Raw genomic sequence first — 18,460 nt, 5'->3', positions numbered from 1 at the left:
TGATCCTTTGCTTTTTTTGTTACCTGTAGATTGGAAGCTGTAAGAATGTAACGGTCATGTCTCTACGCTCCAATAAGCTGGAATTTCTTCCTGAAGAAATTGGACAGATGCAGAAACTAAGAGTCTTAAATCTGAGTGACAACAGGTATTTTTGAAACTTTTCACAATCTCTTTATTTTCTAAAAGCAAATTATTCCTTTTTATTAATAATTTTGGAAATTTCTTCTATATCTTATGAAATATATGGGATGCAAATATTTATGTAAATATGCAAACATTCAGTTAGAAAATAGCAGAAGCTAAATTATTTTTAAACTTATGTTTCAAAAATTATATGCCAAAACCCTCCCATATGCAGAAAGCATAATATTATGAAGACATGGAAAATAATCACAATAAAACTCTATAAAAGTTGATAATAAAAATATGTGCATAGGTATGTATGTGTGTACATATTTGTTTTCATATATACATTTATGTTTCCAGTAAATTAACAGAGCTATTTTTATACTGTCACACCACCAAAACACTGGTAAGAATAATGCCAAGAACCTAATACTAAAAAGTCATAAGGTTTGTGCATTATAGTAAGGACAACCAAATGATTATTTAGCCATGTTCAGAACAGAATGGACAAAGAAAGAACAGGTTATCTTCTTGTGACTAAAGTGTTACATTGTTGAACAGGCAGAAAGAAAAGGTGAAAATGCAATTCATCTTTATCTCTACCACAAATGTTCTCAAATAGCAAAGGACAAAAATCAATATTGACTAAAAATAACTGTGAAAAAGATAAAGTGGTGATGGAATATAACAAGACTACTTGAACTCTGTGTTTTCTTTACGTTTCAGTCAGACAAATGATAATATGAGAAGCTGAGACTGCAACAAAACTATCAAAGATTAGCTTTTATGGAATCATGGAGAATGTTTATATTCTAAAGTTTCAATGAATGTAGGAGTTGTTATTTGTTAGTAACTCAATAATTGGAAAAGGAAATGGCAACCCACTCCAGTATTTTTGCCTAGAGAATCCCGTGGACAGAGGAGCCTGGTGGGCTGCTGTCCATGGGGTCGCACAGAGTCGGACACGACTGAAGCAACTTTTTAGCATGCATGCATGCATTGGAGAAGAAAATGGCAACCCACTCCAGTATTCTTGCCTGAAGAATCACAGGGACAGAAGAACATGGCGGGTTGCTGTCTATGGGTTGCAGAGAGTCAGACATGACTGAAGCGACTTAGCAGCAGCAGCAGCAGCTCAATAATATTTTCATGTAAAGAATGAAACATTTTTTTAAGCTTTGGAATTTTATTTTTAAAATCAAGCTGACCAAGAAGCTTCATAACTTGCTGCAACAAGAGTAATTCATTTCAAATCAACCCATTTCTTGTTTTGATTCTTTGACAGGAAAGTGAAGTAGATGTATTAAATATTGTGCTCAACTTTCAGTAAGACATTTTTCAGAATTTTCTAATTATATTCTTGTGAACAATATTATAAATACACTCATAGAGAGATTATAGGAAGATGGGTTCCAGTGGGTTCAATTACAGTCCTCAATGGAATCAAGTTCCATTATTGTCAAACTGGAGGAAGAGTTTTCATGATGAGCTGGAAGTTTTTCCTAAATTCTTGGTCCATTCAAATTTTATACATGAATAATTCACACAATATGGAAAATATGCTTATAAAATATTTAAGTGAACTGTAGTTAAGACTACTAATGCAATTATTTATCCAACAAATATAGCATATGTGAGTGCTTACCATGGGACAGTACACTGCTAAAAGCTAGTGCAAAATATATTAATAAAACATTGAGAATCTCATAATACTAGGAATTTAAGTACTTCATCAGGTCAGAAATATAAGCCAATCTATCTCCTAATACAGTGATTGGAACACAATATAGAACCAAACTAATATTTTGAGACTGATGAATTAATCAGTGAATTTTTTTTTAATTTTGGACAGTATAGTTGCTTACAACTATACTATTGTGCAATAAATGAATCTTAACCTGAGATTAAAATCAATATTCAGTCAAAGCTGAGGCAAACGTTGAATATCACTATCAGAGAATAAGCTGCTTGAATAAAAGATTAAATATTGCATGTAATTTAAAAGTCATGATTACTCCAATTTTATATTCTCAATACAATAAATTTTAGAAGTTTGTCATTACAGTTAAGGAACAATGATTCATTTATATTATCAACTATAGGATTGCTCCTGTGATCGATTTACTGGACAGTTATAAGACTAAATAAAGCCTCACTTTCAATGGTGGTCAGAGGAAGAGGGAAAAAAAATATGGATAACATCTTCTCTGACAGTTTCTTTCCATATTCTACTTTTATGATTTGCCTGATGATTTATCATGGATATTGTAAATGATTCTGGAGAGTTATCCCCTCTTGTAATTTTGATGTGGCAGAATGGATATTTTACTTTTAATTCATCTCCACATGATGTAAAAACTTCTCATAGCATCTTACTTTATAATTTCCAACTTAAACTAAATAACTAAAATTAGCAATAGCTTTTATGGGCAGTTTGGTTTAATGTTATAAATGCTAGTATAATAATTATATTAATAAATAATTACAATATAATTTGATCTCTTATTCTTTATATTCTTATGTTTTACAAGTACCTATTAGCTGAGCAAGGTCATTATATCCTTCCTAAAGTTTCCCAGCCAATGCACACTCAGTTGATACGTTTATAGGCTTGTCAATATCTTTTCGTATTTGTTAAATTATTTAATAGTGCCTTTGGAGATACAATTAACTGCTTCCAAAATCCTTATTCATTATTTTGACATTTTCTATCTTTGTTATCAAAATATATTTATTCAGCATTTTGTTGATAGAATTCCAACCTATTAAAGATTTAACAGAAATTTTCATTCCAAGTCTTATCTAAAATGTTTGTCTGTATTCAAAAGTGAACATGCAGAAAGTAAGAATAAATTCACTGGTGTGCCTTGTTTGTATTATTCACTGTGCTGACTAGCTATGATGGTAATTCATGTAATAACAATATATATATTGATCATGCACAATTCAGGTATATCTTATTTATCTTGAAGTAAGCAGTTGGTGATTTGACCCTCCACAGGCTGAAGCCAAAGCTTAATAGATAATTTTGATTGAATACAATTTCATATACCTTAAAATGCTATTTTTAAAGATTGCCTCTTTGAATATCTATTGAATGATGTATACAGGGTGGAAGAACAAAAGAACACACTTTCAGGAATCAATATATGTTGATGTATGGCAAAACCAATACAATATTGTAAAGTAAAAAAAAATAAAAATAAATGTTTTGCCATCTTAAAAAAAAATTCAGAGCTGTAAATTCATTTAGTAATAAGATGGAAAGGCCCTTGCCCTCGTAGAGTCTACAGTTTTAAAGAGATATTAAACAGTAACCGTAAAAAAAAACACTACAAAAATAAATATTGTAGATAATATCAAACTGTGATATATCTATGAAGTAAAAGTGCTTTGAGACTAGATTGGGGAAAGAAATTTAAGTGAGGAGTCAAGAAAAGCTTCTTGCAGAAACTGGCATTTCAGCTGACTAGAGAATCTGTGGGGACCAGATCTTAGAGGGTCTGACGATGCATGGTAACAGTTCTGGGTTTTATCCTATCATTTGAAGAGTTGTAGCCTCAAGATTTTCACTTTTAAATGATTCCTCAGGCTACTCAGAAGAGAAAGAAGTGACGAGAAGAATGAAATAAATGTTATAGTATTTTAAATAACTCTTCATTAAATGATCTTTATCCATCTTCACCCATTCTATTAAAAATTTCTTGTTTTTGCAGATTGAAGAATTTACCATTCTCATTTACCAAACTGAAGGAGCTTGCAGCTTTGTGGCTTTCTGACAATCAGGTAACATTTTTTTATTACCTGATTTACTTTGTTTATTAAAATGAACTATAATTGAAATGTTGAATTACTAATTTATTTGCAGTACATACCTTTGACAATTACTACAAAATATAGATTTTTTATCCGCTGGAGGAGAGATTTTTATAAGGGTAACAATTCAAATAAGTATTCCATTCCTATGGACAAACAATAGTATAATTCTCATCCCTTTAAAATACGTCAATTTAGTGTCTACTTCCCTCTCAGAAATCTAATACACAAAAATGATCATTTTTCTAAGTGATACATACATGTCCTTAGAGGATGTACTTTAATTATACCTCTGAAGGTAAAGAATAAGAAATCATTACTGCAATCCCCATAAGAGGGAGTTACTATCCTCCATGTTCGTTTTTTTCCATGCTTTTAATTATAGTCAGCTTAATTCTAAAAATGTATTCAAAAATATTGTGATACCTTTTGTTGCTCTTATCAATACTTTCTGTGAAATTGCTATGATATTAATTCTTACACTTATGAAATTAAATTATAATTGAATCAGTAATTTGAGTGTTAATGAAAATTTTATTAACTGGAAAGTAAAAATAGTCGAAACCATCTGATTTACCACCACAAAAACTAGTGATAGACCATTTGGACATACTTTGTTTTCTTTTGGCTTTTCCTTGTAATCTTAAAATTTTAAAATATCCTACCCCAAAATATAAATTCTTGGATTTAGTTTGTTGTGATTATTTTCTGAGCATAAAATTGACATTACCAGTAAATGAATTGTTCAGACATAAGTATTGGGCAATTTTTGTAAAAAATTAAACCTCTGCAAAATGTTATGTAAGTGTGAGAATAATGTTTATACTCCTACAGTCATTACAGCATTTTCTTCCCATCTACTAAGTAAAAAATTAGATTGTCAGTCAAATTCAAGTCATCAATGAACTGTAGATTTTTCAAATCATCAGTATACCGTTATAAAATAAATCATTTCTGGAATCAATACAAACTATGCTAATGGAACAGTCTTTTCTACAGTCTTACATCGTAAAAAAAAAAAAAACCATAATATCAGGATTTATATTCTTGTGGAAGAATGAACAGAACAGTGGCTGCATCATTTAAATTTTATTTAGAACAGTGATTTAATGTTTTGACTCAGTTTCATGAGACAAGTTGGCATCCTAAATTGCCATTGTACTTTACTCTTATTAATAAATGTCATGAAATAAGCATAAACTATTAAACAATATCATTATTCTCAATGTTTATATTTTGTATTTAAAATCAAAGTTCTAAAAACCTTCAAAAATTGTATTTTTGAAATAAAATTAATATAGAGAATTAAATGTTATTATCCATAGGTAAATTCTTTGTGATATATCAGATACAAGGACAGTTGCTTATGTATATGTAGACTTTGTCTTTGGTTACAAAAATCTCGTAAAAGTAAATGCTTATGTTTTAACTTAATTGAATTCATAGATGATCTTGTATAGTATGAACTTAATAGCAAATTCCATTTGCTTTTTTAAGGCAACAGTTAATGAACATATAGAACTATACCAAAAGTTTACTTAGTTGAAACAGTTTAACACATTTTGGTCTCTTCAAGGTAAAAACAGGTATTATTCAATAAAGATGAATAGGTTTTGAAAAAGAATATAATAAAGAAAAAGAAAATCTCACTATGAAACCCTTATAATTTCAAAATATTCCTCTACAGTAGTCTTATTTTATCTTACATTTTATTTTTTTGTTATTTTTCCCTACTTTTCTTTTAATTGTTCATTCAACACAGTGAGGCCAGACTGTTGACCTCTATCCTATAGCCAGACTGTTGACCTCTATCTTATATAAAAGAAATATTCTTTATATTTCTAATATTAATCTAATTTATATCCTTTGCTTCCAGTCCAAAGCCCTTATCCCTTTACAAACTGAAGCCCATCCAGAAACAAAGCAAAGAGTATTGACTAACTACATGTTTCCCCAGCAACCTCGTGGTGATGAAGGTAAACATAGAAATTTCTCCTATACTTGTATGATTATGGATAAAAGGGATTAATTTCATTCTAACTCTGGCCAATACTAGCACATGGCCATGCCACATAAATCATTTGGGAGCTAACTCCAAGCACAGATCTTATCTTCCATATGATAATATTTTATTAATAAGTGAAATTTCAAAAAACATAACTCTTCCTCTCTATATTTATCATGAAAATAACATTGACTCTAAGGAGCAATATCTTATCTTGGTGAATTGACAGGCACAAGACTTCCAACTAAACACTCAGTTCAGTTCAGTGGCTCAATTATGTTAGACTATTTGCAACCCCATGGACTGCAGCACGCCAGGCCTCCCTGGCCATCACCAACTCCTGGAGTTTACTCAAACTCATGTTAATTGAGTCGGTGATGCCATCCAACCATCTCATACTCCATTGTCCCCTTCTCCTTTTGCCTTCAATCTTTCCCAGCATCAGAGTCTTTTCCAATGAGTCAGTTCTTCGCATCAGGTGGCCAAAGTATGGGAGCTTCAGCTTCAGCATTAGTCCTTCCAATGAATATTCAGGACTGATTTCCTTTAGGATGGACTGGCTGGATCTCCTTGCAGTCCAAGGGACTCTCTAGAGTCTTCTCCAACACCACAGTTCAAAAGCATCAATACTTTGGTGCTCAGCTTTCTTTATAGTCCAACTCTCACATCCATACATGACTACTGGAAAAACCATAGTCTTGACTAGACGGACCTTTGTTGGCAAAGTAATGTCTCTGCTTTTTAATATGCCGTCTAGCTTGTCATAACATTTCTTCCAAAGAATAAGCGTCTTTTAATTTTCATGGCTGCAGTCACCATCAGCAGTGACTTTGAAGCCCCCAAAAATAAATCTGTCACTGCTTCCACTGTTTCCCCATCTATTGCCATGAAGTGATGGGACCAGTTACCATGATCTTAGTTTTCTGAATGTTGAGTTTTAAGCCAACTTTTTCACTCTCCTCTTTCAATTTCATCAAGAGGCTCTTTAGTTCTTCGCTTTCTGCCATAAGGGTGGTGTCATCTGCATATCTGAGGTTATTGATATTTCTCCTGGCAATCTTGATCCCAGCTTGTGCTTCATCCAGACCAGCGTTTCTCATGATGTACTCTGCATATAAGTTAAATAAGCAGGGTGACAATATACAGCCTTGATGTACTCCTTTCCCGATTTGCAACCAGTCTGTTCCATGTCCAGTTCTAACTGTCGCTTCCTGACCTGCATACAGATTTCCCAGGAGGCAGGTCAGGTGGTCTGGTATTGCCATCTCTTTAAAATTTTTCAGCAGTTTGTTGTGATCCACACAGTCAAAAGCTCTAGGCATAGTCAATAAAGCAGAAATAGATGTTTTTCTGGTACTCTCTTGCTTTTTCGATGATCCAATGGATGTTGGCAATTTAATTTCTGGTTCCTCTGCCTTTTCTAAAACCAGCTTGAACATCTGGAAGTTCATAGTTCACATACTATTGAAGCCTGGCTTGTAAAATTTTGAACATTACTTTACTATCACATGAGATAAGTTCATTTCTGTGGTAGTTTGAGCATTCTTTGGCATTGCTTTCTTTGGGATTGGAATGAAAACTGACCTTTTCCAGTCCTGTGGCCACTGTTGAGTTCTCCAAATTTGCTGGCATTTTCACAGCATCATCTTTTATGATTTGAAATAGTCAACTGAAATTCCATCACCTCCACTAGCTTTGTTCGTAGTGATGCTTCCTAAGGCCCTCTTGACTTCACATTCCAGGATGTCTGGCTCTAGGTTAGTGATCATACCATTGTGATTATCTTGATCATGAAGATCCTTTTTGTACACTTCTTCTGTGTATTCTTGCCACCTCTTCTTAATATCTTCTGTTTCTGTTAGGTCCATACCACTTCTGTCCTTTAATGAGCCCATCTTTACATGAAATGTTCCCGATAGAGTAGACAGTGTCTGTCTTGAATCTATTTGTCACTTCCATTGTATAATCATAAGGGATTTGACTTAGGTCATACCTGAATGGTCTAGTGGTTTTCCCTACTTTCTTCAGTTTACGTCTGAATTTTGCAATAAGGAGTTCATGACCTGAGCCACAGTCAGCTCCTGGTCTTGTTTTTGCTGACTATAGAGCTTCTCCATTGTTGGCTGCAAAGAATATAATCAATCTGATTTCGGTGTTGACCATCTGGTGATGTCCATGTGTAGAGTCTTCTCTTGTGTTGTTGGAAGAGGGTGTTTGCTAAGACCAGTGCGTTCTCTTGGCAAAACTCTGTTAGCGTTTGCCCTGCTTCATTTTGTACTCCAAGGGCAAACCTGCCTGTTATTCCAGGTATCTCTTGACTTCCTACTTTGGCATTCCAGTCCCCTATGATGAAAAGGACATCTTTTGAGGGTGTTAGTTCTAGAAGGTCTTGTAGGTCTTCACAGAACCATTAAACTTCAGCTTCTTCAGCATTACTGGTCGGGGCACAGACTTGGATTATTGTGATATTGAATGGTTTGCCTGGGAAAAGAACAGAGATCATTCTGCCGTTTTTGAAATTGCATCCAAGTACTGCATTTTGGACTTTTTTGTTGACTGTGATGCTACTCCATTTCTTCTAAGGGATTCTTGCCCACAGTAGCAGATATAATGGTAATCTGAGTTAAATTCACCCATTCCAGTCCATCTCAGTTCACCGATTCCTAGAATGTCGATATTCACTCTTGCCATCTCCTGTTTGACCACTTCCAATTTGCCTTGATTCATGGACCTAACGTTGAAAGAGCAAATTCACTTTAATTCACCCAAGGGTTAAATCCACCCAACCCATTTAAAAGATCAATTTTTAAAAGAAATTATTTGCTCATGAAGTTCATATTTACAGAATAATTACAATAAATGTTGTTAGGTTTTTTGGTTTTGTTTTTGTTTTGTTTTTACTTAAAAAGGAAAGTGAATCATTTGTGGATATTTTTCTTCAGATTTTGATCTACAGAAGTAGGAAAAGGAAAGCTTGTTTCATACGTATTTTTCAGGCTTCAGTAAAAGTGATCTTTTAGAATTTATGAAGTAAAATCCACTATGTTTACATAGGTTATAAAAAGAATCTTAAGTAAAGATTATGTTTTATTCATGCAATTTTACTTACATTCTTTTCTAATATCCCTAGATTAACAGAATATTTCATTTTGAAAAGATATAGGAGAAAATGAAAAGTCTCTCATATTTGCTAGTTATTTCTGAAATCTAGCCTCAAAGATTAAATCCCCAATTTGATCCAGGGAATGAGGTTAGACCTAGTTAGGTAAGATGGGGTATTAAGAAATTAGCCTAATTTGTTTTGTTTTGTTTTCCTTTGAGGAGAGCAGAGCTGGTGACAGAAAAGTTTTCTTGAACTTTAAGCAAGTCACTTTTTTCACTTTTCATGCAGAAAACCAACTCTCAGAACTCCTTGCAATAAAGTTTTATATATATTAAAGTTGATATGTTGGGAAAGAATTTAGCCTAAATTAAGTACTTTTATTGGACGTGAATTTGAGCAAAGTGGGAGACAGTGGAGGACAGAGGAGCCTGATGTGCTATAGCGCATGGGGTCACAAAGAGTAGAATATGACTTAGCAACAGAACAAAAGTGCTTTTATTGCCTTTTAATGTGAACTTCACAATAATGTTGCAAAGAAGATATTACCATTAACCAGCATGTAAATTAAAGATTGATAAGCCATTTCTTTTCCTTGTTCATTTGAGACATATTTAAACTAATTGAGACCCAAATGTTAAAGAATTCATTTCCACGTTTTTACCTAGCACCACTACATTACCCCCCAACCAGACACACAAAACTACAACAAAAAAGTTTGAAATCTTGGGCCATTTATTGCAAAGCAGCGTTACATAGTATCTTTTATAACACCCTACTAAAGATTACTGATTACGTTTATGTAATTAGTCACAGGACATGGAATAGAATCCTGCATTGGCCATGGAGAAGCTGCACCACTTTGAACAAGTCTCTCAAAATTCAGTGATAGTTTTCTCATTATTAAATTGAGGATTATATTAGTATGACCATTATGCTGTTTTGCAAATTAAAGGAGATAATAGTTTAAAATGCTTAATCTAGCTCTCTCTTTTATCATAATTATGCTATGTCCATTCTCTACACTGGAAAACTTCTCAACCCCAATATATAATTAATGTACACTTAGCAAAGCTGAATTTGGGTTAAGATGTCAAAAGACTATATAACAAATATCAAGAGAATTTTTCCTTTTTTTTTTTCTTTCCTTGTTTTTTACTTGCTTTTTTCTTTCTATCCCTTTTTCTTTTATTTTTTTTTGTATTTGTTTTTAGTACCTATCACCATTTTTTTGTATAGTATACTAAGTTCTATTAAATAATAATCTTTGTAAAAACAAAACAAAACAGTAACACTTTGGAATCTAACTGTAGATTTCCAGTCAGACAGTGACAGCTTTAACCCCACACTATGGGAAGAACAGAGACAACAACGCATGACTGTTGCCTTTGAATTTGAAGAAAAAAAGGAAGATGATGAAAATGCTGGGAAAGTTAAGGTGAACCTTTTAATTTTTGTTTCCTCTTCCTTCTCATTATTTTTGTTTGTTCACTGGTATTATTCAGATAGACTTTGGGACTCACTGACTGACCTCTGCTAGAAGGTCAGATACATCTTCAAGTTTCACGGCGGTACTTTTCCTTATAGCAGGATGTGATTTTGGAAGCACGGCTGTGCTTCAGAATGAAGCAAACATCCTGACTGAGCAAATTTCATAAACCACCCCATCTTACAGAATAGCAACATGAGAGATTCAAGCTGAGAGAAAGCAAAAAACAAAACTAACAAAAAGTCTGAGTAGTGGGCTTCACTTAATACCTTACTACTACATCTTTGAAACACTGAAATGCTTTTTTTAACCACTGAGCAAGGCAGGGCATCATTCAGACTGTATGAAGTCAAAATCCACATATATGAAAGAGCCAGTGGATTGATATATTACGTTGCATTAAAATTTTGGAAGGATTCTACGTTTCCGGAATGTTTAAGAAGACGTTATGAATTTTCTTAAGTGTGAGAACAAGTTTTTCACTTAGTGTGAATGTCTAATAGCAGGTAGTATCCCTTAAGGAAAATTACTTAAAATTTTTCACCTTAAAGCATATTTTAAAAAATCCTTTATTGGTACTAATCTAAGTAACAAGGTCAGAATTTTAAAATCTATATTTTTCCATTATATAAATTTGAAAATGTCAGAATTTATATGAATTACATTAACATCAGGTCTTCATCTTATCATCAGGGCAACATCTTGAATCTCTCATCATTTTTATATTATTTTTGCACTTTTTCCATCATGGATACTAACAGCTCTCACCCTTGGTGACTACTTGCCTAAGTAATTGTATATGCATCCTATTAATAGATCTGGATTGTGTGACATGTTCTTCTCTGTCTCCTCCTTCCCACATTTTCTAAACTTTTGTCTTGAACCAGCACACCATAGAACCTTACTGTAATTGACAAAGCCTACCTGTATCATCGTGAAGAACTCAAAATAGATTCCCAAATCAAAATAACAATTGTGTTAAAGATTTGGGTTTTAAAAAAATGTTTCTGAATGGTTGATTAGTGCTGTCTAATAACCAAAGAGACATTTTTAACTAAAACAAGAAAAAAGACCTTTAGAACATTTCAGTTCTTCTTGTAAGGATTTTATATGTTAAATCCGGAACCAATGGATGATGCATTCTATCCTGGACCTCTGATTCATTCTTTTATTTCACTGAATGTCAAAAACTACATAATTCTTCCTTAAAAAAAGAAAAAAAACAATTCAAAGGCTCTAAGAAGAAAAGAGTACACTTAATATACTTTGGTATATGTGTCAATGAAAGCATAAAATATAGTAAATGCAAACAGACATTTAGAAGCCCTGTTTGTGTGTTATGTGATCAGGTTTGATTATAATGAGAGTAGGTTCATTATACTTTAGAGTACATTTTCTCTATGTTTATGTATATTTGATTTATTTTATATATTGGGGAAATAATACATGTTTCCAAAATCTCAGAGTACTTGGTTTTGACTAATTTGAGTATTTCCAATGCTATTGGTTATTGGACAAATTAGAATATGAGCAAACATCTAAATAAATCATCATGGAAGCATGATGAATGGAATATGCTGAAATCTTACATGAAATTATACTTTTCTAGCTCATTACATATACATTAAATTCAGCACCATTTTCATTTTACCTTTAATTTACATAAAATTTTAAAAGGAACTGCTAACCTATGGCATTAACTTCCAAATGGACTAGAGTATAATGCCCTACTTATAGTGTGCTTAGTGTAGTATGAATGCTGCCTTGTGTGAAGAAATTGAGACCCTGTGGTTTTGTGTGACACTGGTACTGTTTTATCACGCAGAGTTAAAACTAATTTTCTGATGGTTGTTTTAAACGCATTACCCAGAATGAAAAAAAAAATCAAGAATAGAAAAATGATAAAGTGAAAGTTTTGCTACAGTGCTCCTCTTTCTCCCAGAAAATGGAGATTCCTTCTCCCACAGGATCACTCCTGCCAAGCCCCCTGGGAAAGGGGCCAGCGTGGGATTACTCTCCAACCTGCCAGACTGTCTGGCGATTGCTGCACACCATGGGCCAGGTGTGATCAGCAGATCCAAGAAATGCCTGTCCCCCAGAATGACCCACAGCTGGCATGGGGTTGTATAAGTGGCCTCCAGCAGGAAAGGAGCATGTGTACTCCATTGCCAGTTGCAGCACAATCTACCACTCTTCCCTCTCTAAGTGGCAGACAGGTAGGCCTAGGTGTTTGGGGTAGGAGAATCCCCTATGTAGAAGCAACCTTGGAACAGTGGTTTATGGGGTATGTTCTGCATGATGTGGGGTAAGAAATGTTGATCATCTAGAAACCTTTCAATTGCCAATGTTTGATCCCAATTTAACTTTTGTTCATTGACATCGGCAATGGGGAGGGAAGAACTGAGTCAGAGGGGGAGGGAACATCAATATGAGATGCCTACTGGTGGGATAGCTGGCATGGTTTTTGAGTTGGGTACTTCATTTTTGTTTATGTTTTTTTTTTCAAGGTTTTTCTCTTAAAGTGTGGGAATACCAATAGTTGGGCAGAATGTTGATGACACTATTGATGCAATCTAAATTGTCCCCAGACATACACACATTTTTCTGTAATATCAATTCTAGGAGAGATTGAATAACTAAAGCTAGATTCTTAAAACAGCATGAAATTGCAATTGAAATTTGCTGAGAGTGGATTTTGAACACAAAGATGGACATCTATTGAAAAGCATCAATTTCCCTTTAATTTGAAGGCACAGATAATGAGAATTCCTGTAAGAGAAGATTGGCCTGGAAATTCTGGCAAATAGGACTTCCTTATCTCAGTAGGTGGGGTGTTTCAGAGTTTAATGAAAAAGAAAATCTTAATGGGAAGTAGAAGAGCACTACTTTTTATAAATTTTATCATCCACATACAGTGGACTAGATTCTTATTCTGCAGCTTATATTCTTTCTACAATATAAAGCAAGCTGAGAATCCTAACTGAAACTACTATAGGTTTCCTTTCTATAAAATGTTCCAATTAATTTCTAGAATAAGATATTTAAAAGAACTAACAACCAAAGCATTAACTATTATTTCTCTTACTGGAATTTACAGTCAAATCAAATTATATTTTAATCATTATGTAAGAAAAGCATACTTTTATGTGAATTTGTGATATCATTTCTAAATCCCTTACTGTTAACATTAATTCTTCATTGCCAAATCTTTGGGAGTCTCCAACATCTTGCAGCTACTATTTGCATTTACTGCACTTTTTTCAAGGTCTAAGATATATATAATGTTGTGAAACACTTCTATTTTTCAAAATTAAGATAAAATAACATTTCAGTAAAAATCTTGCATTTTGATAAAATGTATATGTAAAATGAGCAAATACTTTATGGTGAGTGATATAGACAATATTTTACTAAGAACATAACTGACAAATTTTTACCACCTATTACATATATCCCATATTAGAATAAGGGAATATTTATAACTTATATATTTAGAAATATAAATAAACTACTTTTTTATTTGAGCTTTACCAAACTATAAATATAATTGTATTTATGATCATGTTTATTCATTTCAGAAGCACATCACACATGAGTTGGAAAACAGGCAAAACAATCTGTAGAAGGGTATAAAATATGCTTTTAGAGAGGTTATCAACATAACAGAACTATAAAATACTGTTTTCATTTTTAATATATTAACTTCATGTTTTAAACATTGACATTATCTTATTTAACTCAATAAAATTCACATTTTAGATTTATACTATTTCTTCCACAAGATTGTACAATATGTGCTGCACCTATACCAGAGAATAGCTCTGAGCCAAGTAACACTTGTGAAGCATAAGCTTTGGAGTCAAAAACCTCAGCTGGAATCTGGGCATTGATACCTAAAGCTGTATGACCTTCAACTTACACCATCTGAACCCCTGTTTTCCTTCTGTAAAATAGGGGCAGATACTACAATGGGTTATGAAATGTAATTTATTATAGATTTTAATTGTTATTAACTATGACTTATTTATATTTAAATCTATTTGGTAAATAATAAGTTTTATTATTTATATAAAGTAATAACTAATAATAAATTATTTATCCTTATAAAACACTTTGCATAGTGCCTGGCACATGGCAGATATTGAATAAATGATATTGGTGCATACAACCTGAAAAAGATCCAGTTAGATATTATGGTTAGACATATATATAATAGATCTAAATTGCCAAAAGACTCCAGATTTTAAAAATACCTAAGTAGAATCTGATATTAAAAATAGTATCTAATCTCTGCATAGAAATTGTATATTTTCAAAGGACTTTCACATTTAACTTATTTGAGTTCTGAATTAACTCTAAATATTATCATTACATCTACTGATTTTACACAAATAGAAACTGGTCAGATTTGTGGCTTATAGCTAGTCGGGGGTAAAATTTAGTTATTCCAGTCAATTCTGCTGGTAGACTAGCAAATGGGAAGCAAGGACCTTATTGTATAGCTGGAACAATTCCAGATTTCATGATTTTCCACAATTTGGAGAGGAGCCTCTTTAAGGAAAAGAATATAAAATAACCCTGTAAATACATAAGTAGGGCCCCTTATAAGGCTTTGAAAGAGCCCATGAAGGTGATATACCCTCAAACAAACTTCTTTAGCTTCATGGCAAATTTACTCTATTTCCACATTTAAATATTTTTACAGAGATAAAGTACCCAAATATATTCAGTGATGTGACCAAATATAACATTAACTTATTTATAAAATAACCAGAAAGTTTCAGCACTATGGCCATAAGGAAACAGTTATCTAATCGTGTCAGCCGAGACACAGCATCTTCAAAAATTAGATTACATTATTCAATGAAGTATTTAATTCAATTAAGAAAGAACATGTCCCATCCCATTTTTTGCCTTTGATTCAGTTTACAAATGTAATTTTACATTAAAGATATTTTAAGATGTGTAGAATTTTAATTTAATGCCTTATTTGAAAATTACTTTTCATTCATATACCACCACTTATTAAAAATTAAAAGGTGTTCTTAATTGGTATACTAGGCATATCATTTTATAATTTAAATTTTATAAATGTAGTTTTTTGACTTTTAGTCCTCTGATATCAAGTATTTTTAAACAAGTTCAATAATATAATTTAAAACTCAGATTGAATTTGTGATTAATATTTCTAATACCAATTTAAACAGCAGATCCAAGAATGCATGCATCCCAGTGGACTTTGTCTAGCATGGCTATCATTCTTTTTATTTATTTAAGAATGCATTATAAAGTACCCTGAGAAATACTTATATTACACTCTAACAACTTATACTTTTTTTTGGTAAAGTCTAATGTTTTTTCATGGGTTATATTTTTTTAGATTTATTTCTATATATTATTAACTTCATCCTTGTTTTAGCATATTAAGGATTAAATCACATTTCAATGATATTTATACTAACAAAATTATCTGATTTTTTATAAGCTTTCTAAACATTAATTGAAAAAATAATTTAATTTTAGTACTGAAGCGAATGTTAAAAATCATCCAGTGAAGTCTAATCCCAGTATTTAATATGGACAGTGAGCCACAAGAAAATATACTAGAGTAACAAAGTTGGTGGATTTGCTAAACTGCAGATGAGCAAAAGTGTTTGAATTCATATTTGTAACCCTCAGATCTATACCACTGTCATAGTTTCTTACATTCCATGTGTTACATAGGAATGGGGGGATGTGTGTGCCCCACCCTTTTTCTCTTTTAATCTCTCATTCCCTCTCTTCTTCCTCTTCCACCTCTGCTCACTTCTAAACCACCCTCACACATATTTTTAATAACACATACTCACCACAGTCACATAAATCATTCCATTATGTAAAGTTGATTCTACTCAGATGCAAAAAGACATGGCTATTAGAATAAACCAAGCCAAGTAAATATGCCCCTATTTTTCCTCTTACTCCATTTTAATCAGCCTGGATAATTTATATCTATGCCATTTTAAATATATTTTAAGCACTCTGATGGTGGAATATTCTATATGGAATATCTCATATTTTCTCTCTCTAAATTAAATGTGAAGAATAATAATTAATATACATGTATTCCTTAAAGTGAGATTCATATGCCAAAAATGAATTCAAGAATGGAAATAAATCTCTCAATAAAAACCAGCCAAAATTTACATATTTACCTAGACTATCTTAGACAAAGGTCTCAATTTTTTTTCTCTTTATTATAAGATATAACTTATAATGCATGTTACTTTATTAGGGTAAAAGCTAACATGAAAACCTTTCTAAAGGTGTTTCTTTAAGTTATTAACAAGAATTAGCTACCTACCTTTTGATGTAACATGCTGATTAACATAGAGCTGGTGCATATTTGATGATATTAATAGATAGTGTCAACTCCCCATTTTTTTCAATAAGTGATAAATCTACTTGTAAATCTTTTAGAGTCTCATTGCATCACCTGCATTGATATTTCAAAGATATTTCTAATGTCAAAAGTTATTTATAAATAATTAAGATAGTGCAGAGAATAGCCTCTAAAGTATAAATAAAGCTGACAGTAACTTGATTAAATTTTTCAGAGATTACCAATCACTTAAGTGTTTGACCTACTGCTATTTCCACCATTTATAGAGTAGGTCTAAACAGGATAAAATCCAAAAATTGTTTTTAATCTAGAAGGGTGACCAGGGGTGGGGAGAAGCCCTAGGAGGCAGAGTGTGTAAAGAACACTCTACAGCACAGTTTTTCAGCCAGCCCAACACTCACTATATTGCATTTGGTTATACTACTGCGCATAAAATGGAGTTTTGTGAACATGCTTGCTGAAGGTATTTTTATGTTAAATTTCTTTTTATAAACTTCTAGGTTGAAATAAACCTAAAACGATATCCAACTCCTTATCCAGAGGATTTAAAGAATATGGTAAAATCTGTTCAAAATCTGGTGGGTAAACCAAGCCATGGAGTGCGTGTTGAAAATTCAAATCCAACTGCTAACACGGAGCAAACTGTGAAAGAAAAATATGAACACAAGTGGCCTGTAGCCCCAAAGGAGATTACAGTGGAGGTATTTCAAGGTTATTGGTAATTGCCAGTGTGGTTTGGATTTTTTGAAATTACTAAATGATATTTTTTTTTTAACTGAGCAGATCTTCATTAGGTGCATTTTTTCCTAATATATAAATAAATCTGTCTACTCGTTTTAACTCTGAGGGTTGCATTTAATAAATGACACCTTCATGGTCTTAAACCATTAATACAGCTTCGAAAGTTCCAATACACAGAAGGAATAGTTTACTCACCTGGCTAGTCCTGGTCAGTAAGTTAAATCATTTTCACAATATTCCTTTGACTATCCCTAACTTTTAGTGTATGAGTCATTAGAAAAGTATAAATGAAGTTTTACTATTACTCTGCAGATCTTATTAAAATTCTTGATCAGATTTAGGGCCAATTTTTTTAAATATTTTTGTGTTTGGGTTTTACCCTTTATAGAAAACACTATTATAAGCAGCAAAAAGGGGGCAATAACTTTGAAATTTAGCTTTATGGAATGTAATATGAAGCTTAATTCCTATATTTTAGAATGAATTAAATATTCATCCTTATCAATTTGTGTGGTCTGAAAAGAATTCAACTACATTTATGCCACCTCTGTACTATCTCATCTACTCTTCAATTAATTTTATTATCATCTTTTTATCTTCATTAGAAACATAACTGATATGAGTATATCTAGAAATTCCTATACATGCTGCTTAAATATCTAGGTTGACAAAACTCTTTTACAAATCTGCATTTCAAAGCATCAGTTTGTTGCACTGATTGAACACCAACTGTACATTTAGCACTGTGCTAAACACTGTGAGAGAAAGAAAAGAAATATAAAATGTATTAATAGTCCCCAA

At 32.5% G+C, this 18,460-nt stretch overlaps 1 protein-coding gene across 2 annotated transcripts in view; it reads left to right on the top strand.

The window, feature by feature from the left end:
* The window catches only part of LRRC7 (leucine rich repeat containing 7), a 496,743-nt gene that overhangs the window by 372,692 nt on the left and 105,591 nt on the right, over positions 1 to 18,460 (top strand). For both annotated transcript variants that reach the window (XM_068963774.1, XM_068963773.1), the window contains exons 12-17: positions 30 to 145; positions 3,843 to 3,912; positions 5,819 to 5,918; positions 10,361 to 10,485; positions 12,504 to 12,752; positions 17,419 to 17,619. In XM_068963774.1, the coding sequence (XP_068819875.1) occupies positions 30 to 145; positions 3,843 to 3,912; positions 5,819 to 5,918; positions 10,361 to 10,485; positions 12,504 to 12,752; positions 17,419 to 17,619 (861 nt within the window). The remainder of the gene's footprint in view (positions 1 to 29; positions 146 to 3,842; positions 3,913 to 5,818; positions 5,919 to 10,360; positions 10,486 to 12,503; positions 12,753 to 17,418; positions 17,620 to 18,460) is intronic.

This window comes from Capricornis sumatraensis, chromosome 2, assembly GCF_032405125.1.
Source record: "Capricornis sumatraensis isolate serow.1 chromosome 2, serow.2, whole genome shotgun sequence".
Taxonomy (NCBI): Eukaryota; Metazoa; Chordata; class Mammalia; order Artiodactyla; family Bovidae; genus Capricornis; species Capricornis sumatraensis.
The sequence above is the reverse complement of the archived record's forward strand: the minus strand, read 5'-3'. Positions and strand labels throughout refer to the sequence as shown.